Here is a 20,231-nt window from a genome sequence, read left to right on the forward strand (position 1 = left end):
GGTGATTTTTAAAATTTAATACATTTGTATGTTTAATATTATGATTTGACAAAACAATGGCCCTTTAACACAAAATTTTATTTATGTCTTTATTTATTTGTAAAAAATAAGAAAGGACCGATAAATAATAAGAGATATGTGTCAACAAAATGTCAATAAGCTTTATACTAAGAGTTGAACTTATTTTTTCAAAAAAACAACAAGGATATCCAAAAATTATAATACTTTTGTCTTATGTATCATGTGAATGTAAAATTACTCTGTATTCTTAACATATGAGGCAAACTTATATAATTGTTTTTTATTTTTATAGGTAATATAAGTTTTGCTTTATTATTAGCAATATGCTCATAATATTTATTTTTAATACTTTTCATGAATATCTCCCTTATCATCCGCAGTATAAAAAAACCATAGAATTAAATTTAAGCTAACACATATACTAAATCAAGCATAAAAACCAGTAAAATTATTGTTTTACTTAACTATAAAAGCAATATTTTTTTTAATTAGTAGTTCAGATTTTTTATTTTTTAAAATAAGTTTGACGTCAATGTTAATTTTATTAATATTTATCAAATTTTCTTGTGATAGTATATTATGTAAACCAAATAAACGATTAAATCATATATCAATGTGCTAAAATCTACGTTCTAAGTTTTTGTCCTTCAAGATGTTACTTCATTGCTCGCTAAATCTAGGTTCTACTTCTTATAGTATAAAGCTCACTTAAAATATAAATAACTTCAATTACGCCAAGAAATATTTGCGTCTTTTTGAAATTGTATGTTATCAGCAAATAAACATATGTTATCTTATTCCAAAATCCAAGCATTACGAACAAAACTTTTGTTTTATGATATAGTCGGAACTATATTTTTAGCTCTGATTGACGTATATTCATTTTATGTTTCCGTATTACAACATTGAATATAAAATTTGTATATCTATAAATAAAATGATTTATTGAGTTAATTAATCATTGCTCATAAATAATTATAGCATAGCTTTCCCGGTATCGCTCGTGAAACCCCTCTAGAAACTATAGTATCTTTGAAATTATTTTCGTTTTAAACTCTAAACATCAGCTTCATTCCTCTTTGCCAACACCACATTTTTAACAGTCGCCATATTTGCTAGTGTGCCTACAGCTCTAGCTAATTCTTCCTTTCTGCATTCTCTTTTGTATACTTGTCGTCGTAACAAAGAGATGGATTCAAAGTCTTCTATAGCACAAAATACTGGATGTATGTTCAAGATAGGATGGAATTTAGAGCTCTTAGATGTACTTTTAATGATATTTTGGTCACCATACCTCACATGTCATTACATATGGACTATTCTTGTTCGGGATTTGTGTATTAGTCCCATATATACGCAAAAAGGCCATATTATCTTAGTTTTTCATTCTTGACTATAGTCAGACGAACCTTGTTGGTTATACCAACTTCAATTATTAAATTTCTTTCCTTTTTGTAAAACATAAGAATATCAGACTTATTATGGTTAACTTTATATTATTGTATATTCTCGTATCTATTCTATTTCCGCAAGATCATTTGCATGATCTCTTATACTTAATGTCCACGTATTTTCTTTTACTTATTAAATCCATATTTAATACATAGTAAGAAATGAATGATCTAACTACCTCGTTGTGTCTTTTAATATAATCAAAATCGAATATACGAACACACATAGTAACTAAATGATCTACGGTTTTCTTATGAGAGCCACAATGAGGATAATGTTCCTCTTGTTTACAGAACATATTTCTATCTTCTAGGAAGCCGTAAATTGCTTCAGATCTAGTCTGATTGTTTATTTTAACAAGCCAGCAGAAGAGTCCTTGATGCTTACTAAATCATTTCCCTAGCTTCAGACAATTTTGTATGGTTGCCTTATTTTATTTATATTGTAAAGCGCTTCTTTCAGTGATTTATTAGCATCTTTTGTGTTATCTTATAACAATCCATAATCTTTTATTAAAAATATTTTCACCAATATTAAAGAATAAAAAACTACTCAACCTATTAAAATGATTTTTTTTATAAATATTTAATAAAATTTTTTATTTGTTAATTTATTGAGTAAATTTTATAAAATAAACGTCCCAATATACAATATAAATACTCATATAGGTATATTTATATTCGAATGAGGATAATCTAATTTTAAGTGTAACATCTATATGCTTTAATTGTATAATTTTAAAATTTATAAATTTAAAATAATACACCGTGTACAATAATTTTTTTGTCTTCAAAAAACTATTTTATATATGCACATGATTTTTGAAAAGTAAATTTTTGGATATAGAGATAAGAAAAATAAAAAATTTTATTTATAAATGCCGACAAACTCGCACACAGCAAAAAAATATCAACTCTTTTCGTTTTTTCAACCAGTTAGATTTATACAACATAATCCTCAAAAAGTTTTTATATTTACGTTGTTATTAATAAAAATACACGATTATAATCATTCGTCTCCAAGTCAGGGCTCTCTCTTAAGGAAATCTTTAACAAAAAAAAAATTTTATTTTCAAAATATTAAAAAAATTCGCAAAATTGATTTATTTTCCAAAATTATTCATCGTTTAAATTGTTAAACTATACACATTTCACTGCTTTTGTACTTTTTTATTTATTTTAAGGGAACTAACATTTTTAAAAATTTTATTCATAAATTTTCTTAATGGATTACAACGTGATGTTTTTTATTGGAAAAAAAAGACTGGTTAAATCTATAGTTTAGGCTATCTTAATTCAAGTTTTTTTAAATTATTCAATACAGCATCTGGTCATTAAAGTACTTATAAAAATGTACTATTCAGGTTCTTTATTTATAGTCCTTAAGAAGGTAAATCAAAAGGTACAATTTTAATATATTCATTTTTTTATGTTTATAGTATGTATAATTCCATACAATTGGCATTAACCACAGTCGTCAAAAGGAGTAATTAGTCAAATTTGTCATTTTTTTTGTCCCAAAGATGAAAAGTCGAGAGGAGGGGCCCATGAACATTTATACAACAATAAAAAATAAGACTTAAAGTGTCTAAAATGCGACGCTGATTGTAACACAACAGCAAAAAATAATTTGTAGCTATACGTGTTGAAAAAACTTGTAGAATCAAAGTGTTATTATTGAAATTTTTCCGTTCCATTCCAAAAAATCAGTATTTAAGATATTTTTTTAGCTATAAACTATGGTCTTGTAAAGATAAACAGGCCGCCATTAATGCATTGCTGCGTACTGGTCATAATTGTTTACAAATATAATTAAAAACCCAATTTTAAATGGGAAAACAAAGTTTATAATTTAACTATTAAAATAGAAGGAACTGAAAAAATAGCCAAAATGGACGAAAGCAATTTTGGAAAAGTTAAACAACAAAAAGAGGACTTATAGTCGATGGTGTCTGGGGGGTTTGAGATGTTTGAAAGAACCACTTAAAGAAAATAATGATTTCAGTCGATAGTAAAAAAAACTTTTACTCTAGAAGAATTAATTAAAAATTTTGTTTACTGTGAATTAATAATACATAGTGACTGCTTAAGTCTTACACCAAATTAAAAGACTTTTTTGTTAAGCATAAAACTGGTATTATTCACTTGAAGTTGTAAACATTTCAATAGCTGTCATACTGTCACTATTGAAGGAAAATGAAGTGGAGTAAAAAATAAAATTTCAAGAAAACACAGAAATCTCCTGATTACTGCCTTATTAATGAGATTTATGGATACAAGAAACTTTAAGGCGATTTAATTACAAATATTTTTACTTATTTGCTCTTCTTTTTTGCCGTTTTGACTTGCCAAAAAGGGTGTTTTTTTAAAAAAAATATTTACAGGCTAAAAAGGCCCCAAATGTATCTTTTACAACATACAATACCAAATTTTGATCTGATTACTCCTCGATATTTTTGTTTTTGAAGGTTAGTATTATCCCTTTTAAGATCCTCATAATTTTTTTTCTAGTTCTTACACGCTGATGTTTTAGCACTAATTCATTTTCTTGCTTTCTCCCCCTTAGAAAAAATATTTTAACGCAAGAATTTATGATTTAATCTGATCTACAAAGTTCTATAATTTTAAAAAAAAGTAGATTAGGATCATCATAATTTGAATGATTTATATTTCTTTTTGTTTTCTATGCAAATTCTTAAAGAAATAAATTAATTTTGTGTCTGCTAAGCTCAAGCTCGATCTGATCTTCTTCAAATGGAACCACAAATTCTCTATATTATTTGTGTGGTCTTCTTCTGGATTTATACACGAAAGCGAGTTATTTAGTATGTAGTGTTTGCTTTCGAAATTTCTAGAGGCTAAGAACAAGGTAGATAGCCCTTAATAATTATAGAGCCTTGTTCTACTCTGCGTCTAAAAGATCCCAAGTGTTAGTAGATTGTCGATTAAGAAGCAATTTTTTACAAATTATCTCCAATTACTCTATAATGCCGCTTATAATCTAATGATATCCATACATATAATCTAAAGTGAAGAATGAATAGATTAATGACCTCGTTGCATATGGCGGTTTTATCAAATTGTACTCAAACAGAAATTTCGTCAATTTCATATCTAGCATCAATTTTAGGAGCAAAGACTTCCATCATTGTATCCTTGATTTTGAAATATGATTTTTCACATATTTTGCAAAGATCTATTGCTTGGTAAGTAGCATAATTAAATACTTCGCAATTGATTGCTTAAGAATTTGTAAAATATAACGCGTATTTATTGTCGCTTAAGAAATGTTTAAGAAGCTCTTTGAACTAAACATTTTATTTATACAACAAAAAACTTTATCGTCAATGTAACCGAGACATTTAATGATGTTCAAAGAACAACCTGTTTTATTATCGAACAATGTCTGCAAGCAATCGATCGATTTAGAAGATCTTCAACTAAAAAAATTAAACGCTGATTCATTATTTCTAAAGCATAAATTTCCACAGATAGTTCATTTTCAGATAGTCTTCTTAAGATTCAACATTAAAAGGTTAAAAAATTCCTATTTTAAGTTTTAATGATAAATCAAAAGGAGACTATCATAAATTATCAAATAGTCAAAAATACCTTTACTTCATTTTCTTGCCCCCTCCCTGAAAAAAAATGTTTAGATTTGTAAAATAACAAGATTTGAGGCTTTGTTGATGTTTTTTATTAGAGGGAAAAAAAGATGAGGTAACGTCAAACTTTTCGATTATATTGTTTCGAAATGATAATCATTGCAAAAATAAATATATGATAATGATTTTTTTTTATTTTAATACATTTTTAAGTCTTCAAACATGCAATTAATGACATTCTGCTTTCTTCTTACTTTTTACTTACCATTATATAGCCATGCCTCCTTGGTTATTGCATAACTAATAACCTTCTTATATTCTTCCTGTGTTAAAGGCTAAATAGATTACACTATCCACAAATTATTCGTATCAATCGCGAAGGATTTAGATCTTTCATAATAAATTTTATGATATCTTACTAAGGAAATTTTGTTTTTTAAAAAATCTATAAAATAAAAAAATTTTATTTTGTTTTATACTGATTAAATTGAATTAAAGATAACTTTAGTATCTTGAATATAATTATATATCTATATAAAAAATATACATTTTTTATGGCCTATTGTTGATGCAGTTAACAAAAAAATAGATGGGGTTGCATCTTTAGACCGAATGAGAGAGTTAAAGTCGCTCAGGAAAAAATTTATATTGGGGCAGTAGTCGTATGACCAATGACAAAGCTCGTCTTTTTTGCGTGTAGAATAAAATACCTTCATAATCTAAGGTGCTTATATTCTATGATGCAGTTAGAACAAAATATATAATAAAAATAAGAACTGTGATTATTAATTTGACAATTAAACTTGTTTGTATACAGCAAAAAGGGAATAAGCATTTAGTAGGAGAACACACTTAAGGCCGTATAGAATATAATTTTTAAAGGAAAATTACACTGCAATTAATTCTGGGTACAACCTGTTCAAGCACAAGTTGGTTCATTTTTATATGGGATTTCTGAGCCAACTAAGATACGTAAGAATTAGAGCAATATAAGTCGTGTTTTGTTTTTTTTCTTTGCGTGAGATTGGTAGAACCGCTACATATGGATAAGGAGGTTTTGTTTTCGATTTCTATTTAACTGATACAGTGTAATCTTTATCGATTAAATTCATTCTTAAAAAACGTAGGATTAACTATCTCCGTCATAATAATTTGACTTTGGCTTCGTTAGAATTAATTTTCATCTATTCCTTCAATCGCGTCCAAAGTGTATTCACGACGAATACAATAAACAGGCATAGAATTTATAACCCGAGGAGAGACATCTACGTCATACCCAAAGATGTGTTTCATCGTCTTATTTCACACACAACAACTTACACTGCCACTGTTCAGCCGGTATTTTATTGGTCTGTGCTGATCCCTTTACTACTAACAATTTGGATCACCATGGTTATAGTCTCGTATGATTTTGCTTACAAGACTTTATATTGCTCTACTTAGTAAGGTCTCTTATTTAACTTTTAATCACGACCAAAATGAAAAGGACATGGTGTTTAATCTGGAAGTATACAGCAATACTTTTATGTATCGATAAGTTTCTAAGTAATATAAGTTTTTAGTGCATAATGCATTTCAAAATATGTTTGTCCTCCCTATGACTAGATGCACACAAGTTTTATTGGATCAAATTAATGATTTTCGAGAATATTTTCATCATATAGGAGGTCAACTGCATCAAAGAAATATGAAATTATACGGTATCAAAGGGATCAGCATTCGTAATGTATCTGAAAGCTTTATCTTTACCATTGGCTAAAGGGCACCTCGAGTTAATAAAATACTTAAAACGATCTGAGTATATTTTTAACAATGTTTTCTTGAGTAATTATTGAAAAAATGTGTTAGCATAGAGTATTTACACTATAAAAAACAAATTGAACTATCAAGTTACATTTATTGTTACTTTGTAAATAAAAGGACTATATACTTCGTTAAGAGATTTCAAAAGGATAAAATGAGGTGCAAAAAAGAAGCAAAATCCTTTCAATAATATAGTGGAAAGTTGTTTTATTTTACAAATCTCTTGATTTATGTTTTATTTAATAGAAGCAAACCAATTTTCACGTGCTAGAATGAATTATAAAAAAGTAATAATTCCGAAAAAATTATAAAAAAATATATATAGAGTGTTGAAGGGATTAACAGGCAAAGAGTTTTATTTATAGAAAATAAAGACTTCAACATAGAATATAATATTTTTATAATCTAAAACATCCCACTTTTCATTTAAGTTTTTTGGTTTTGTTTTTTTATTATTCTTTTCTACATTTTAAAGTTTATATTTTGAAAATACAGTTCAAAAAAATCTAAAAAAATATATATTTTACTGTGTAAACTTGTTTTTTAACTAAACACTCTTTAAGTATATTTTTTGATTCTAAACATTTCATTTTACAAATTTATACTATTTTTTTTTCATATTGCTTTCATCTCAATTTTAAATTTTTCTTGATAAAATGTTTTTTTTTTGATTTTGAAGCAGTTACTGAATAACACATCTAATCTAAATAGGGAAATCAATCAAACTCAAAATATATTATAAATATAATAACCAGTTTAAATCATCAATAATACTCAGTAAACTTAACGAGGTTAGAAAAAGAGGCAAAATATTTTTAAAAATTATGCAATAAAAAATAAAGAAATTTTACAATGTTCTTGCTTAAACTTGTACATTTAGCATCTTCCAATTATACACTTGGACATTTTATTAAATTTTCATTCGTATTATTCAGTATTTCTAGTCGTATTTATACCAATGTACAATGTTTTAGTAAATTACAGATATTTTGGAAGATTTATAAAAACATAAACAATTTAGCTTCATCGCATTAATTTAAATAATCTGTATTCTACTATATTATCTTATATTATATTTGTTTAGTATTAAATTTAATTAAAATCGTGTTACACTTTTATAGATTGGGGCTACTAGGAAAATCGCCCTTAGCCTTTTACAAAGCGTATCAAAAAAAACATCACTTTTTTGACTTTTTTAGATATATTTTTTGTAGGGGAGGCAATTGTCAAAGCTATGGTCCCCTTTCTTTCACATTTTTTACCCTTTATAATATCAAGAATTTTTTATGTGTGTGAACATGGTCCTTGGAATTATATTTCAAGATAATGAACTCGCAAGTAAACTTTTCGTAGTCCGAGTGCTTTAAATCCTACCATTCAATGTGATTCAAAGTTTTGCCTGGAAAACATGTCTATTGCTAGAGATTCTGACTTCATTGGTGGAGAGTACAGATGTATCGTAAAAAAAAATACAAAGAATTGTTCTTAAAAAAGTGCGAATTATAATATATTATTATAGAATAGAAAAGATTTAAGGTGAGAATAATAATAGGTCTTTTCTTACGAACTATCAAGCTATTAATTTTTGCAAATAGCCGAGTCATAAATATTAATTTTAAAAATATATCAATAGATATTAAAGGTAATCTCATTCGGTAATAGAAAAGATAGTTTAGAAAGTATAAGAGTTCAAATCGATGAAACCATTATATGTAATGTCTTAGTGATTGATATTCTATCGTTTACACTACGATACCTCTATATACCATGGATACTTAAAGGAGTTATAAAAAGAGATGACTCCAATTTTTTTGTAACACTAATTACAACTGAAATATGAAACTTTAATATAAGAGTTAAAAAAAAACATTGGCTTTCTGGAACTATTATTGTTACTGATGGATATTCATCATGCTTAAAGCCGTAGCTAATTTGAGCCTCAGCCTGAAATAGTAAACCAATGCAAATGATTTAAAAACAACGAAGATGGACGTACAAATCACATTAAAAATTTCTGGCCCCACTTAAAACACGATTATAGAAAAAGAAGTGGATTAAATCATGATCGTATCGCTAAATTTTTAGGAGAATTTTTATAGCGTAAGAGATTTTTTCAAATTAGATTTAAATATTACTTTCCTCGTGCCTTTGCTTTACTTTCACAAATGTTTAGTTGTTTATAAATATATAATTAATTTTTTTGAAAGGGAGCTATTTTTCTAGTAACCATTACTTTCATATTAAAATGACTTTAGAAAGCTTAACTATGTAATCAATATGGGAAAAATACTTATATAGGAAGTGGTACACAAAAGCCCAATATGTGAATTTCAAAAAGACATCTAGGAATCGTGAAAAGAGGTAGTGGGTGTATCTTGTAAAAAATAATCAGTAAGTTGTTTTTTTCACCATTTATCTTTTTATTACTTTCATGGAAAGCTTTTATAGACGATATTTGAAAGAGAAATTGACTCTAAAAAATATTTTTTAAATGTTTTATGCAAATTCGTAAAGCAGTTAAATTATGCAGAATTTCTCTGTTTTTATTGAACTTCTAGTACACAATCAAATGCTTTATAAGAAAAACTAAATGTTGAAAAATAATATAATGAATATAACGGTCTTTTACAACAACAAAAAAATCATAATTCATTGTATTTTTAGTCTTAATGTTTAATATTGTTTTGTTTAAATAAAAAAATCTAAAAAGAAAAGTTCAATTTCACTATTTCTTGTGAATGGGATTTAGACTAAGATTAATATTAGAAGAACTTAAGAACATAATTTATCCAATTTTCCTAATTCTTTTTACATTATAATTTACATGTGAATGGCTACGAATTGAAAGTTGCCATCTTCATACAGCTTTTTCTTTACGAAAATGGTTGTTTTAATATCCTTATCGGCTATCATGTTTCAAGATATAGTATTAACGATACACATATAAGAATTTTAGGAGACAGTAGAGTACATACTGCAAATTCTTATAGTGATAATATCTCACATATGTGTCTTTACAGTTCCACATCACTGGCCCAGCATTGATGAATTACATTGGCGATTCGTATAAACGAGAGTTGACAAAATTGATACTGAATATTTTAGATAAAAAATGAGGTTTAGACACTGTTAGTATAGTCGCTATAGTTGGATTGAAATTTTTACTCAAAATACAAACGATCATAATTATAACAAATATTTTAAAAGACATTAAAATAGCAAATAATACATTCAATGTCTATAAAAGAGTTCTTAAATAGGTCACAAATTCATATATGATAGAATTATACACATTTTAATGACTTTAAACCGAATCATGATGACAAATATTATCATTTAGATGTTACAACAATTAAGATATAGATTTAAATGATGCTTATCGAAATTTAATCAGCATTTGATTTTCAGAGCAAGCAATTATATTTCTTGAAGCCTAATGCTATTCATAGTTTTTAATGTTTGTGCCATCCAATAATTCCTATTAAATCGAGAGACGTAAGACATGTTATTAACTTTGAGTCTTTACCTTTTCTAGAAAACAAGGCCTAAAGTTTATATTTGAACTTCAACATAAAAGATTTATTGAGTTAATTTATCATTAAGATTAGATAGTTATAGCACAGCTTTCCCCGGTATCGCTCATATGATTCAGCTCTTCACAGACTTTGGTTTCTGTGGATTTATTAATGTTTTCCAACTTTATTACCATTTGCCGACACCATTTCTTCAACAGTCGCCATATTTGCTAGTGCGCTTACAGCTCTTCCCACTTCTTCTTCTCCTGCATCCTCCTGATCGTATCCTCGTCGTTGTTAAAAAATGGACTCTAGAGTCCTTTCGAACACAATAACTAGATATATTCTGTAAGGTACGGGTTGTTTTCCGGCTCCAAGATGTACTTTCTGTGATATTTAGTCATCACTCCATCCCATGTCATTACATAAGAAAAATATTCTTGTCCGGGATTTATGTATTAGTCCCAGTTCATTTCTAAGAAGGTCATATTTTCTTAGTTTTTCATTTTCAACTATAGTATGTTGATTTGGTTGGTTATACCAACTTCAACTATTAAAATTTCTTTCTTCTTCTTGTAAAACACAAGAATATCAGGCATATTATGGGTCACCTTTATATTAGTGGATATTCTTTTTTCTACTCTTATTAATGAACGATCATTTTCTATATTCTTGTACTGAGTGTCCACGTATTTTTTTTGTCTTCTTAAGCCCATATTTAATACATAGTAAGAGATGAATGCTTTCAACTACCTCGTTGTGTCTTTTCATTTAATCAAACCCAACATTCGATCACACTTAGTAGCTAAATGATCCACGGTCTTCCTATGAGATCCACAATCGGGACATTGTCCCTCTTGTCCACAGAAAATTGAACTTCAATATATATATATATATATATATATATAACAAGGTTAAAAATTTTCAATTTTTAAAGTATTAAAACATTATGCAAAAATGATTGTAATAACTTAAAAACTATTTTTTGTTAAATTAAAATAATAACTCTTGACCATAAAGAAAATTTTCAAGTTATTTAAGGCGGGTTGATAACATTTAAGGCGAGAAAACAATCGTTTATCTTGTACGTTCGTTTATTGTGATCTTATACCTGATGAAATTTACGACAGATATGATATTTCCATTTTTCGGCTTGCAATAATGTGTTAGATTCAGGACATAGACAAAAAAAAACTAAAGTTATTTGGAAACATATTTTATTTTATTAAATGTTGAGATTGGGCAAAGAATAATTATAGAATTAATAAATTGAATGATTTTTTTTAATATATGATCTTTCTGGCTCAAAATTAAACACAGTGATAATTTCCATCTATGTTGTATGTCTATTCAAAATTTTGTACTTTGGTTTTATGTTTAAAATTTATTATGTACTATTTAAGAGGTATAATGTATATGATTTTTGGATTTATAGTACTATCTTGTTTATCTAGTGTAGTTTACTTGTAAAATTTGTAATAAAAAAATTTTAGTTTGTTTTTTTGGTCTATAATTATTACCATGCAAAACTTATTGATATTTTTTTTACAATACAATAGTTTTAAAAGCAAAATTTAGATGATTTATAACATTGAACTTGCTTTTTCGAATATAATTTTATTCATGATGATTGTATATAATTTTACAAGCCCCACACAATACAGTTAAAGGTTTTATGCTAAATATAAATATGCAATTAATCGTATATTTATATTCAATAGCATTTTATTCGGTATTTTCGATTAAAATCAAAATAAACAACGTATAAAAAATGTTTTTTTGATAAATTAATTTGTGCTGTAACTGTACATCGCTTTTTTGATAAAAAACAATAAATTACATAATAAGCAGCTCGTTCAAAAATGCTTTTTTATAAATTTCTTAACTCTAAATTAAAAAATAGAAACCCTATAAATGAAGCCAACAGAGCAATTGTTCACTAAAATTTTGCCTTTTCTAAAATTTAAAAGCGACGTTTACAAAAGTCAAGAATCTGTAGAAGATTTAGATGTAAATAGTAATGATGATGTTTGGAAAAACGATAATGAAATTTTTAAGAACATTTTTAATTTTAACAATGTTTTATATAATGGTGGTCATAAAATTAAAGATAAATATATTGATCTCATTGCTCCAAAGTTACAACAAACCCGTTTGTCATTTGAAATATATTGTAAGTCTCGATTCGACGATAAAACTTTAGATTCTAAATCTATTAGAGAATTTCCAAAATGTAGTGCATATTTAATTAAAAGAGCCTGCCAATGTGATCAGGTTTGTATTGATAAAAACATATCAAATTTAAAATACGATCCTTCTTGCGTTATCTTCGATCTTGAAAATGTCAATACTGACGTGTCATACCTTGATAGTTGTGATCGTCAAGCATTAAGGCCTTACGATGGTACATTAAAATTATATAAATTCGGATTTAACATTGAAAGAGCGACTAAAGAGTTAAATGACTCTGTTATTGCATGTTGTAGAACATTAACTTATGCGCCTGATCTTATTTGTAATGCATATGAACTAAGAGATGAATGTAAAAATGAAAAATTTTGTATGTCTAAAAATTTTATTGTACCTGGAAATTGTACACTAAATTTTAATAAAATAAAAGAAATATTGGGAATTGAAAAAAATGGGATTTCTACAGAAAATCTAGTATCGAGCACCGATAATCCAACAGCACAAGCCGCCATTCTTATGCCTATTAAAGACGTCAATTATTTTACTATCGGATTATCTGGGGCTTGTCTAATTATATTTTTATGTTTAATAGTTGTAAGTCTTTTTGGAAAATCAGTAAACAAAAAAATATTTTTTTTTTCAGTAATTGGGGTGATAATCGTATTCTTATCTTTAATATTGACTTTATATTAAAAAGTTTGAATTATTTTGTTTTTATGAATATACATAAATTTAATTAAAAAAATTGTCTATAGGTCATGGCAACTATAGTTCTATATCAATTTCTTGCCTTAATAAGCAATTTAGAAAAATTCGTTTTTTAAAAAACAACATTTATGAATTCAACTAAATATTTGATGTTATTCATGAAAAAAAATTAAAAAACATAATAAAATAATCATTTAATCGCATTAATTATGCAGCAAGGGATTCCTATGGGTGGAATTTAAAGGAAGAAAGAAATCACTCTGTCTATTTATGGCGAAAGCATTAACAGTAGAAAGTTCAGTTGCATTAATTTTATATCCATCATTCCATATATTATCACAAATTAAGAAATAATCATCGAAATTTAAAATTTTCGTAATAGCATTGTTCCTTTTTTGATCTATTTTTAGATCTAAAAAACGAGACAATACAGGTTCTACATTTTCTATATCAAATTTATGAATAAGAAAATAGTAGCAAACGAGGTTTCGAAAAAATTTTTTGAAAGCTTTTCCTAACACATATTCAAATTTATGTTTTGGTTCCTTACATATAATAGATTCTTCATCTTGTCCCATCATTGAATCTATAAAACTCAATGGAGACAAAAATTCCTTATCTTGAATTATTTCTTCTTTCGTCCCTTTATTATATATTATTGGAGATTCTATATTATCATGAAGTAACCAATATATTATAAGTGCCATTGGAAAGACATCGCGCTTCCTATAATATTCATTACCAACCACGTAAACTGAACCCTTTCTGTTACATAGATTGAATAACATTATATGAAAATCATCTTTTAACCTACTTAAATCTTTTTTTACTGTTCCTCGAAACCTTTTCTTACTTGCATTTAGTAGAGTTAGAAAAAACATCAAAGAAGCCATACGCATTTTATGGGTATATTCCAAACAAATTTAAAGGAATTTAAGATAGTTTTAATTAAAAAAAATTAAGTCAAGTCAAGTTAAATGAAAAATTATATAGAATTTTTGAGATTATACATTAAACAATGCAGTATAATTTATAAATAAATCTCAGAAAATATAATATACATTAGAAAGCTCATCGATAAGATTGTTAAATAACTTTTAAAACTTAAATTTATCGCTTAGAACAGGAATTAAAGGATAAAGTCAATTTTGATGCTTTATTTTGTTTCTTCGTCGAAAAAATAAAATTGATTATAATCATCCAATTTAACCTTATTATAATATAAATTAAAATCGGAGTTTGACAGGAAATATTCAATACCTTATTTGGTTATAATATTATAACTCAAGAAATAATTATTTTTTACAAGATACGCTTACAGTCTCTTTGACAGTTCTCGGAGTTTCTTCTGGAATTTGTGCAATGGACTCTCGACAAAAAATATAATTAAGTATAGTCAAAATAAATTTTGAAATTTTATTCTGACATGAAAAAATTACCATAAGTCTAATTAATTTGCGTCAGAAAAAAATATAGGACTTTTATTGAACAAAGAGGTGCTCTAGTTTTTAAGTCTAATATTAAGTAAATTAGTATTTAGGATTGATAATGTTTTTTTTATACTAATTAAATTTGACCTATTAAAAATAATTAGATGTAAACTAAAGTTTTTTATGGTATAAAGTCTCGAATTTGCTGGAATTTGCAAATGGTTTCAATTTTTCTGCCCTTATATATTATATGACGTTTGTTATATAATTACATTCTAAATACTTAAAAATACCTATATTGTCAATTTACAGCCATATTTATAAGTAGGTATACAATATGAAACTTGGTTTACTTCGACCATGGCGACTAAAGTCAATTTATAATTTATCCTAAAGCAACTCTAAGTTTTATATAGTATATAATATTGTATACTGTGTTTTTTCTCAATATAGAGTATTCGATATACGGGATTTTTTAAAAAAATGATAATTGTAGATTTATGAAAGGACGTATTAATTCGAAATACATAAAATTTTTTTTTGTAATTAATTATACGCATCAATCTAAGAACAAAAGGGCATAAGTTCAGTAATTTTTGTATAAAGAAATCGATTTGTAATAATTTTATTGTTGCATGTATTTACATATCTAATAATTACATTATTTTGGTTTTTAAATTTTACGATGTGTTGAATATCTCAAAATATAAAAATAAATTTTCGAAAATAATACTAAAATTAAAAAGGTTTCTTCTATAAATTTTTTTAAAATTTGGAGCGAGAGTTAAAAGAAGATTGTTGTTATAAAAAAAATTAAAGTTTTTACATTAATCTTCATTGTGAATCATGAACCTGGTTTTTATAGGCACAATGTAATTTTATTGCAAATTTCTTATAATTCGTATAAATATTTGTCAAACTATAATATTTTTTAAAGAAAATTGCAACGTTAATAAAACAAGGTTATATTAGATTAGTAAATTATATTTAATTTTTTTGAATATTTTCTATTATCAAATTTGAAATTATTTCCATGTGCGATAAATAATTATCTAAATTTATATAAAAATTTGATATTATTCTATCTAATGACATCAACTCATCTCTAATTTTACACAACAGAATAAAATTTATATTTGATTCTTCGACTAAACATTTTCCAGCATAATTTAAGATTTTAGGCAATGAAACCTCACTTATTAACATTTTAATATAGTTCGAATATATCCTATAATAATCAAGTAAATATTGATAATGTAACTTAACTTGACATTTAAATGTGTTCATTGTGATCAGATCAACGCATCTTTCAACAAATTCAAAAACAAATACATAGAATTCTAATTTGTTCCTTGATAAATTTAAGCAATTTAATTCGGTTTTTAAAATTTTCGTACATTTTTTTGTGGAATATTTCAAGTTATTACTTTTGCATTGTATTCTCTTTCTATTTGAAGAAATAATGTGAAAATCTTTAGGACATATAGATAGTCTACCTCTCATAGCGGTAGGTAGGTATCTTAATTCATTTTGTATTTTTTTTATCTCGCAATAAACGTCTGAAGATTTGCTTAATTCAACAATGAGACAATATAGATTATCATTTTTGTCGATTAAATGTTCATCTATAACATTAAAAAGTAAACTGAGTTCATCTGGTCCTAGCAAATTTAAATTTTGTTTTATGCATTCTAATTCTAAGAAATTCTCAGTAGTTCTATTAAATATCAAGTCAGGCGTCTGTTTATTAGATTCATATATATAAGATGCATATAAACAACTAGAAGTGTTCAAACAAAAGGTTGACGAAGTAATAAAACTAATTTCTAAAATTAATACGTAAATTGAAAACATGGGGTTGTTGTATAAAAACAACAAAATTTTAGATTTTCTAAATATATTTATATTATTTCATTAACGATTAATCAATGCATACAAATTGCATGATTTTAATTAATTACTTTTATTTTACATAGTTTTGTTTTAAGACTTCTACAATTAAAAATGCTTTTATCTCATATATTAAATCTGTGAACAATTATATTTTTGTATTAGTCTGTAATTTATTACAAAGACAACACTTAATATTATTTATAATATATATATAATTACATCTAATTAGTAGAGTAAAATTATAAAATATTCCTATTATAGTATTATAGAAATGATACTTACATTTTATTATTGTTTTGTTTGTATGACGTCATATTTTAAATAATAAAGTCATTATAGATTTTTTGACATTATTTGTATAATTAATGTAAATAAAATACCTCTTGTAATTATATAAATTATTATATTGGATAAAATATTCTTCTAAACAGATATTTTGTAAAAACATGAACATGCTAATCTGCAAGATTTATCGCATGAACAGTTATAAATCTTTAACGCCTTTTTAAAAATTATGAATTAGACATTGTTTATCTTAAAGTATTAAATTGTTTGTATATAAATTTTAATTTGTATCTTTTGTTCTAAAATTAGTTCATACAAGAAATAACAGGGAACATGTTGTAAATTAATTCTATAGCTACTATTGTTTTGACATAATTGTATTCGTCTGAATCTACTTTCTTAGTAATTCCACACTACTTTCTTTTGCTGACTTTAAAAATATACATGTATTTTGGATTGAATATAGACATCAATTTGGCTATTTAAGCCAAGCACAATAATAATTTAAGAAAAAACAGCAACATATAATCTCACGCGATAACATACGAAATTTTCTAAATAATATTCAAATATTAGTTTCAGCAAAAGTTTCCAAATATAGTAGTAATTGAATTATTTTTTTTTTCTTCTTGATTTAGCTTTGATTTCAAGCATATCTGTATCGCACACTTCGAACAAAACTGCATCTTGAGAGAATAGTGAAAAAAATCTTAAAAGTTTGATTATTTTTTTATTTATGAAAATTACAACTTATATATTTACTAAAAAGCAAAGTCATATTTAATAAAAATCTGTTACAATTTATATTTTTTTAGAATAAAAACTATGTTCTTATTGTTATTAACACAATATAGTCTTTAATTCTGAAAGTTTAAAATAATATCTATTTCGAGCGAATGTGCTTCTAAGTATGAGGAGCTCTAATATTTTTTTGTAGAGAGTAAAAATGTATTTCGATAATATAAATATTATTAATAGTACAATGATATCAAATTAGATATTTAAAAGCAGATTTTATGTTAGTTTCTTTAATAAACTATACAATACAAGTTATTAAAAAATAAAATGCAAAGCAAGATAATGAGAAAAAATATATCACCTTAAATCTTCTAGTTTTGTTTGTTTTTTTCTAAAATATTTGTTTTAGCTAGATTTCAAAATTTTTAAGAGAAGCATTGATAAATTAAAAATTACATCAAAAACATATAAACTACCAAATATAACAAATTAACAAATGTTATTAATAAAATATAATACTGAATGTATTTTGGTAGTAAAAAATCTGATTAAAAAATATTTATACTATATTCTTATTTTTTATACTATTTGCAAATAATATACAAATTAGCATCAAAAATTGCCAAAATATATAAAATTCATAAAGATAGATTATCGATAACATAAGATTTATTTATTAATTTGTTTGAGGACAACACACAAGAAAGTTTATACACGAATAATTTTTTTCGCAGAATTTTTAGTGATTCATAATGTTCCTTAATAAATAAAACGCAAAACAACTATAAGTTTTGAAATTAACATATTATTACACAAATTCTTCAATTTTAAACGTAAAAATATACAATAGATTTCACACTAATTGTTTATTAATCCCTAAAGGATACTTTGTATAACCCTCTTTCTACTAGTTCTTCGTATTCTTCTTCAGATACACTTTCTAAGTCAACCCTGGACTTACTATGTTCTAATATGACATGATAGATCTTCTTGCTGATAATCACTAGTAATTCGTTACAGTCTGTAATATACAGACATACATTTTGATTATATGTCGCATTCAATTCGCATTGTATATCATACAATTTTAATGGATGATATAACAATTCAGGAATACGATTTGGTCTATATTCATCATCTTCATGAAGAGAATATGTAGTCTCGATCTTGCAATACAATTTGTCTATTTCTACTAATTTAAATGAATTTTCATCAATGAACGAGATCTCATAGACTTTTGAATTAGATGAGTTGCTTTTACTTAATCCATATGGATAACCGTAATTATCATAACATTTTTCATATTCACATTTTTGATTCGCAATTGGTTTACATTTTACATGCAAATATTCATGTTCTTGACTGCTAGATTCGTTACAGACGTATCGACAATCTTCTGAACTTGAAGATTCACATGGTAAGAAACATCTTGGAATATTGTGGTTATCATATCTCTTGTTACAGTGATAAGAACGCGGTCTTTCACAAAGCACTTTTTCTTTGAGATATGAAAGAATGTTTGTATCGCAACATTTGTATTTTTCGTGTTGATGTGTTGGATAAGCGTACTTATGACAATTTGAATTATTGTAATTTGATTCATAACATGGTGATGGTAGATAATTTGCTTCACAGCACGAAGTAGGAACGTTTACTTCACAACACGGAGAAGGAAAATTCGTTTCACAACACGGAGAAGTAGCTTTATGCGATTGATTGTGTTGAATTGGTCCATAAATCGATTCGTTACATTGTGTTGGTGCATTATTTGATTGACAACATGGCTTCGGTACATATTGTGCAGGTATCTGAACATGCTGATTTTGTGTTACTCCGGACTGATGTGTAATGGCTGGTGTATTATGAATTGGCGCAGGCTTCGTGCAAATTTCTGCTGACGGAATAACAATATGAGTTTTTTCTTGCACTGTCCTTGGTTTACATGGACAAGCTGCAATACAGAATGCATACCTACTTGTATTCCTATTTTTAATGTACGGTGACAATGTACCATTCCAAGTTAAAACCATCAACTTCTTATTATTCTCCCATCCATACACAAATGCAGACTCGACTTTTGCTTCTTTCAGTATGTTCATGAGAAATACTACATTCTTCGCATTTGCTACTACTCCGATGCCCGAGCTTTTCCTACATATCTCATACGGATCGTCGCATCCATCTCCTTCTATGAGTATAGGGAGGAATGCCCTTACGACACTAAGGATAAAGAGAGCAATCTTCATTTTGTTAAACCCTTAGTAAAAATTTTTCTTTTATAGTTTTTTTCTATTGTTTATTTGTTTAATGAACACAATAATTTTTTTATAAAAATTAATTAAAAAGTAAAAAAAAATATTTTTAGCTAATTCATATTTTCAGATTTGTTTACAATAAACAGTTTGTTCGTTAAAATGTTTGAGTTTGTTGGTTTTTAGTTTGGAACACTAACATAGAGACCTTTTCACAACTTTACTAAAAATTTTTAAAGTTAGCAAAAATGATTAATTAATAATCACCAAGGTTATTCATTAATAATAAAGTATTTTTATTCAAAATTTTACTTTAACTGTAATACAATTTTTATAATAT

The 20,231-nt window shown here is 26.1% G+C and overlaps 4 protein-coding genes across 4 annotated transcripts; 1 reads left to right on the forward strand and 3 right to left on the reverse strand.

Moving 5' to 3' along the window:
• Window positions 1-12,309: 12,309 nt before the first annotated feature.
• On the forward strand, window positions 12,310-13,278 carry VNE69_09059 (putative SP-containing membrane protein; the record flags this gene model as incomplete). Its single annotated transcript, XM_065474577.1, has 1 exon — window positions 12,310-13,278. The coding sequence occupies one exon, from the start codon at window positions 12,310-12,312 to the stop codon at window positions 13,276-13,278; it is 969 nt and encodes a 322-aa protein (XP_065330649.1).
• A 218-nt stretch (window positions 13,279-13,496) lies between these two features.
• On the reverse strand, window positions 13,497-14,192 carry VNE69_09060 (uncharacterized protein; the record flags this gene model as incomplete). The annotated part of the gene is made up of 1 exon (XM_065474578.1): window positions 13,497-14,192. One exon carries the CDS (start codon window positions 14,190-14,192, stop codon window positions 13,497-13,499), a length of 696 nt encoding a protein of 231 aa, XP_065330650.1.
• Window positions 14,193-15,710: 1,518 nt separating this feature from the next.
• VNE69_09061 (putative SP-containing protein) lies at window positions 15,711-16,577 on the reverse strand (the record flags this gene model as incomplete). Its single annotated transcript, XM_065474579.1, has 1 exon — window positions 15,711-16,577. One exon carries the CDS (start codon window positions 16,575-16,577, stop codon window positions 15,711-15,713), a length of 867 nt encoding a protein of 288 aa, XP_065330651.1.
• A 1,931-nt stretch (window positions 16,578-18,508) lies between these two features.
• Window positions 18,509-19,885, reverse strand: VNE69_09062 (spore wall and anchoring disk complex protein 1; the record flags this gene model as incomplete). The annotated part of the gene is made up of 1 exon (XM_065474580.1): window positions 18,509-19,885. One exon carries the CDS (start codon window positions 19,883-19,885, stop codon window positions 18,509-18,511), a length of 1,377 nt encoding a protein of 458 aa, XP_065330652.1.
• Window positions 19,886-20,231: the final 346 nt, after the last annotated feature.

The sequence above is a fragment of the Vairimorpha necatrix genome, chromosome 9, assembly GCF_036630325.1.
Source record: "Vairimorpha necatrix chromosome 9, complete sequence".
NCBI lineage: Eukaryota > Fungi > Microsporidia > Nosematidae > Vairimorpha > Vairimorpha necatrix.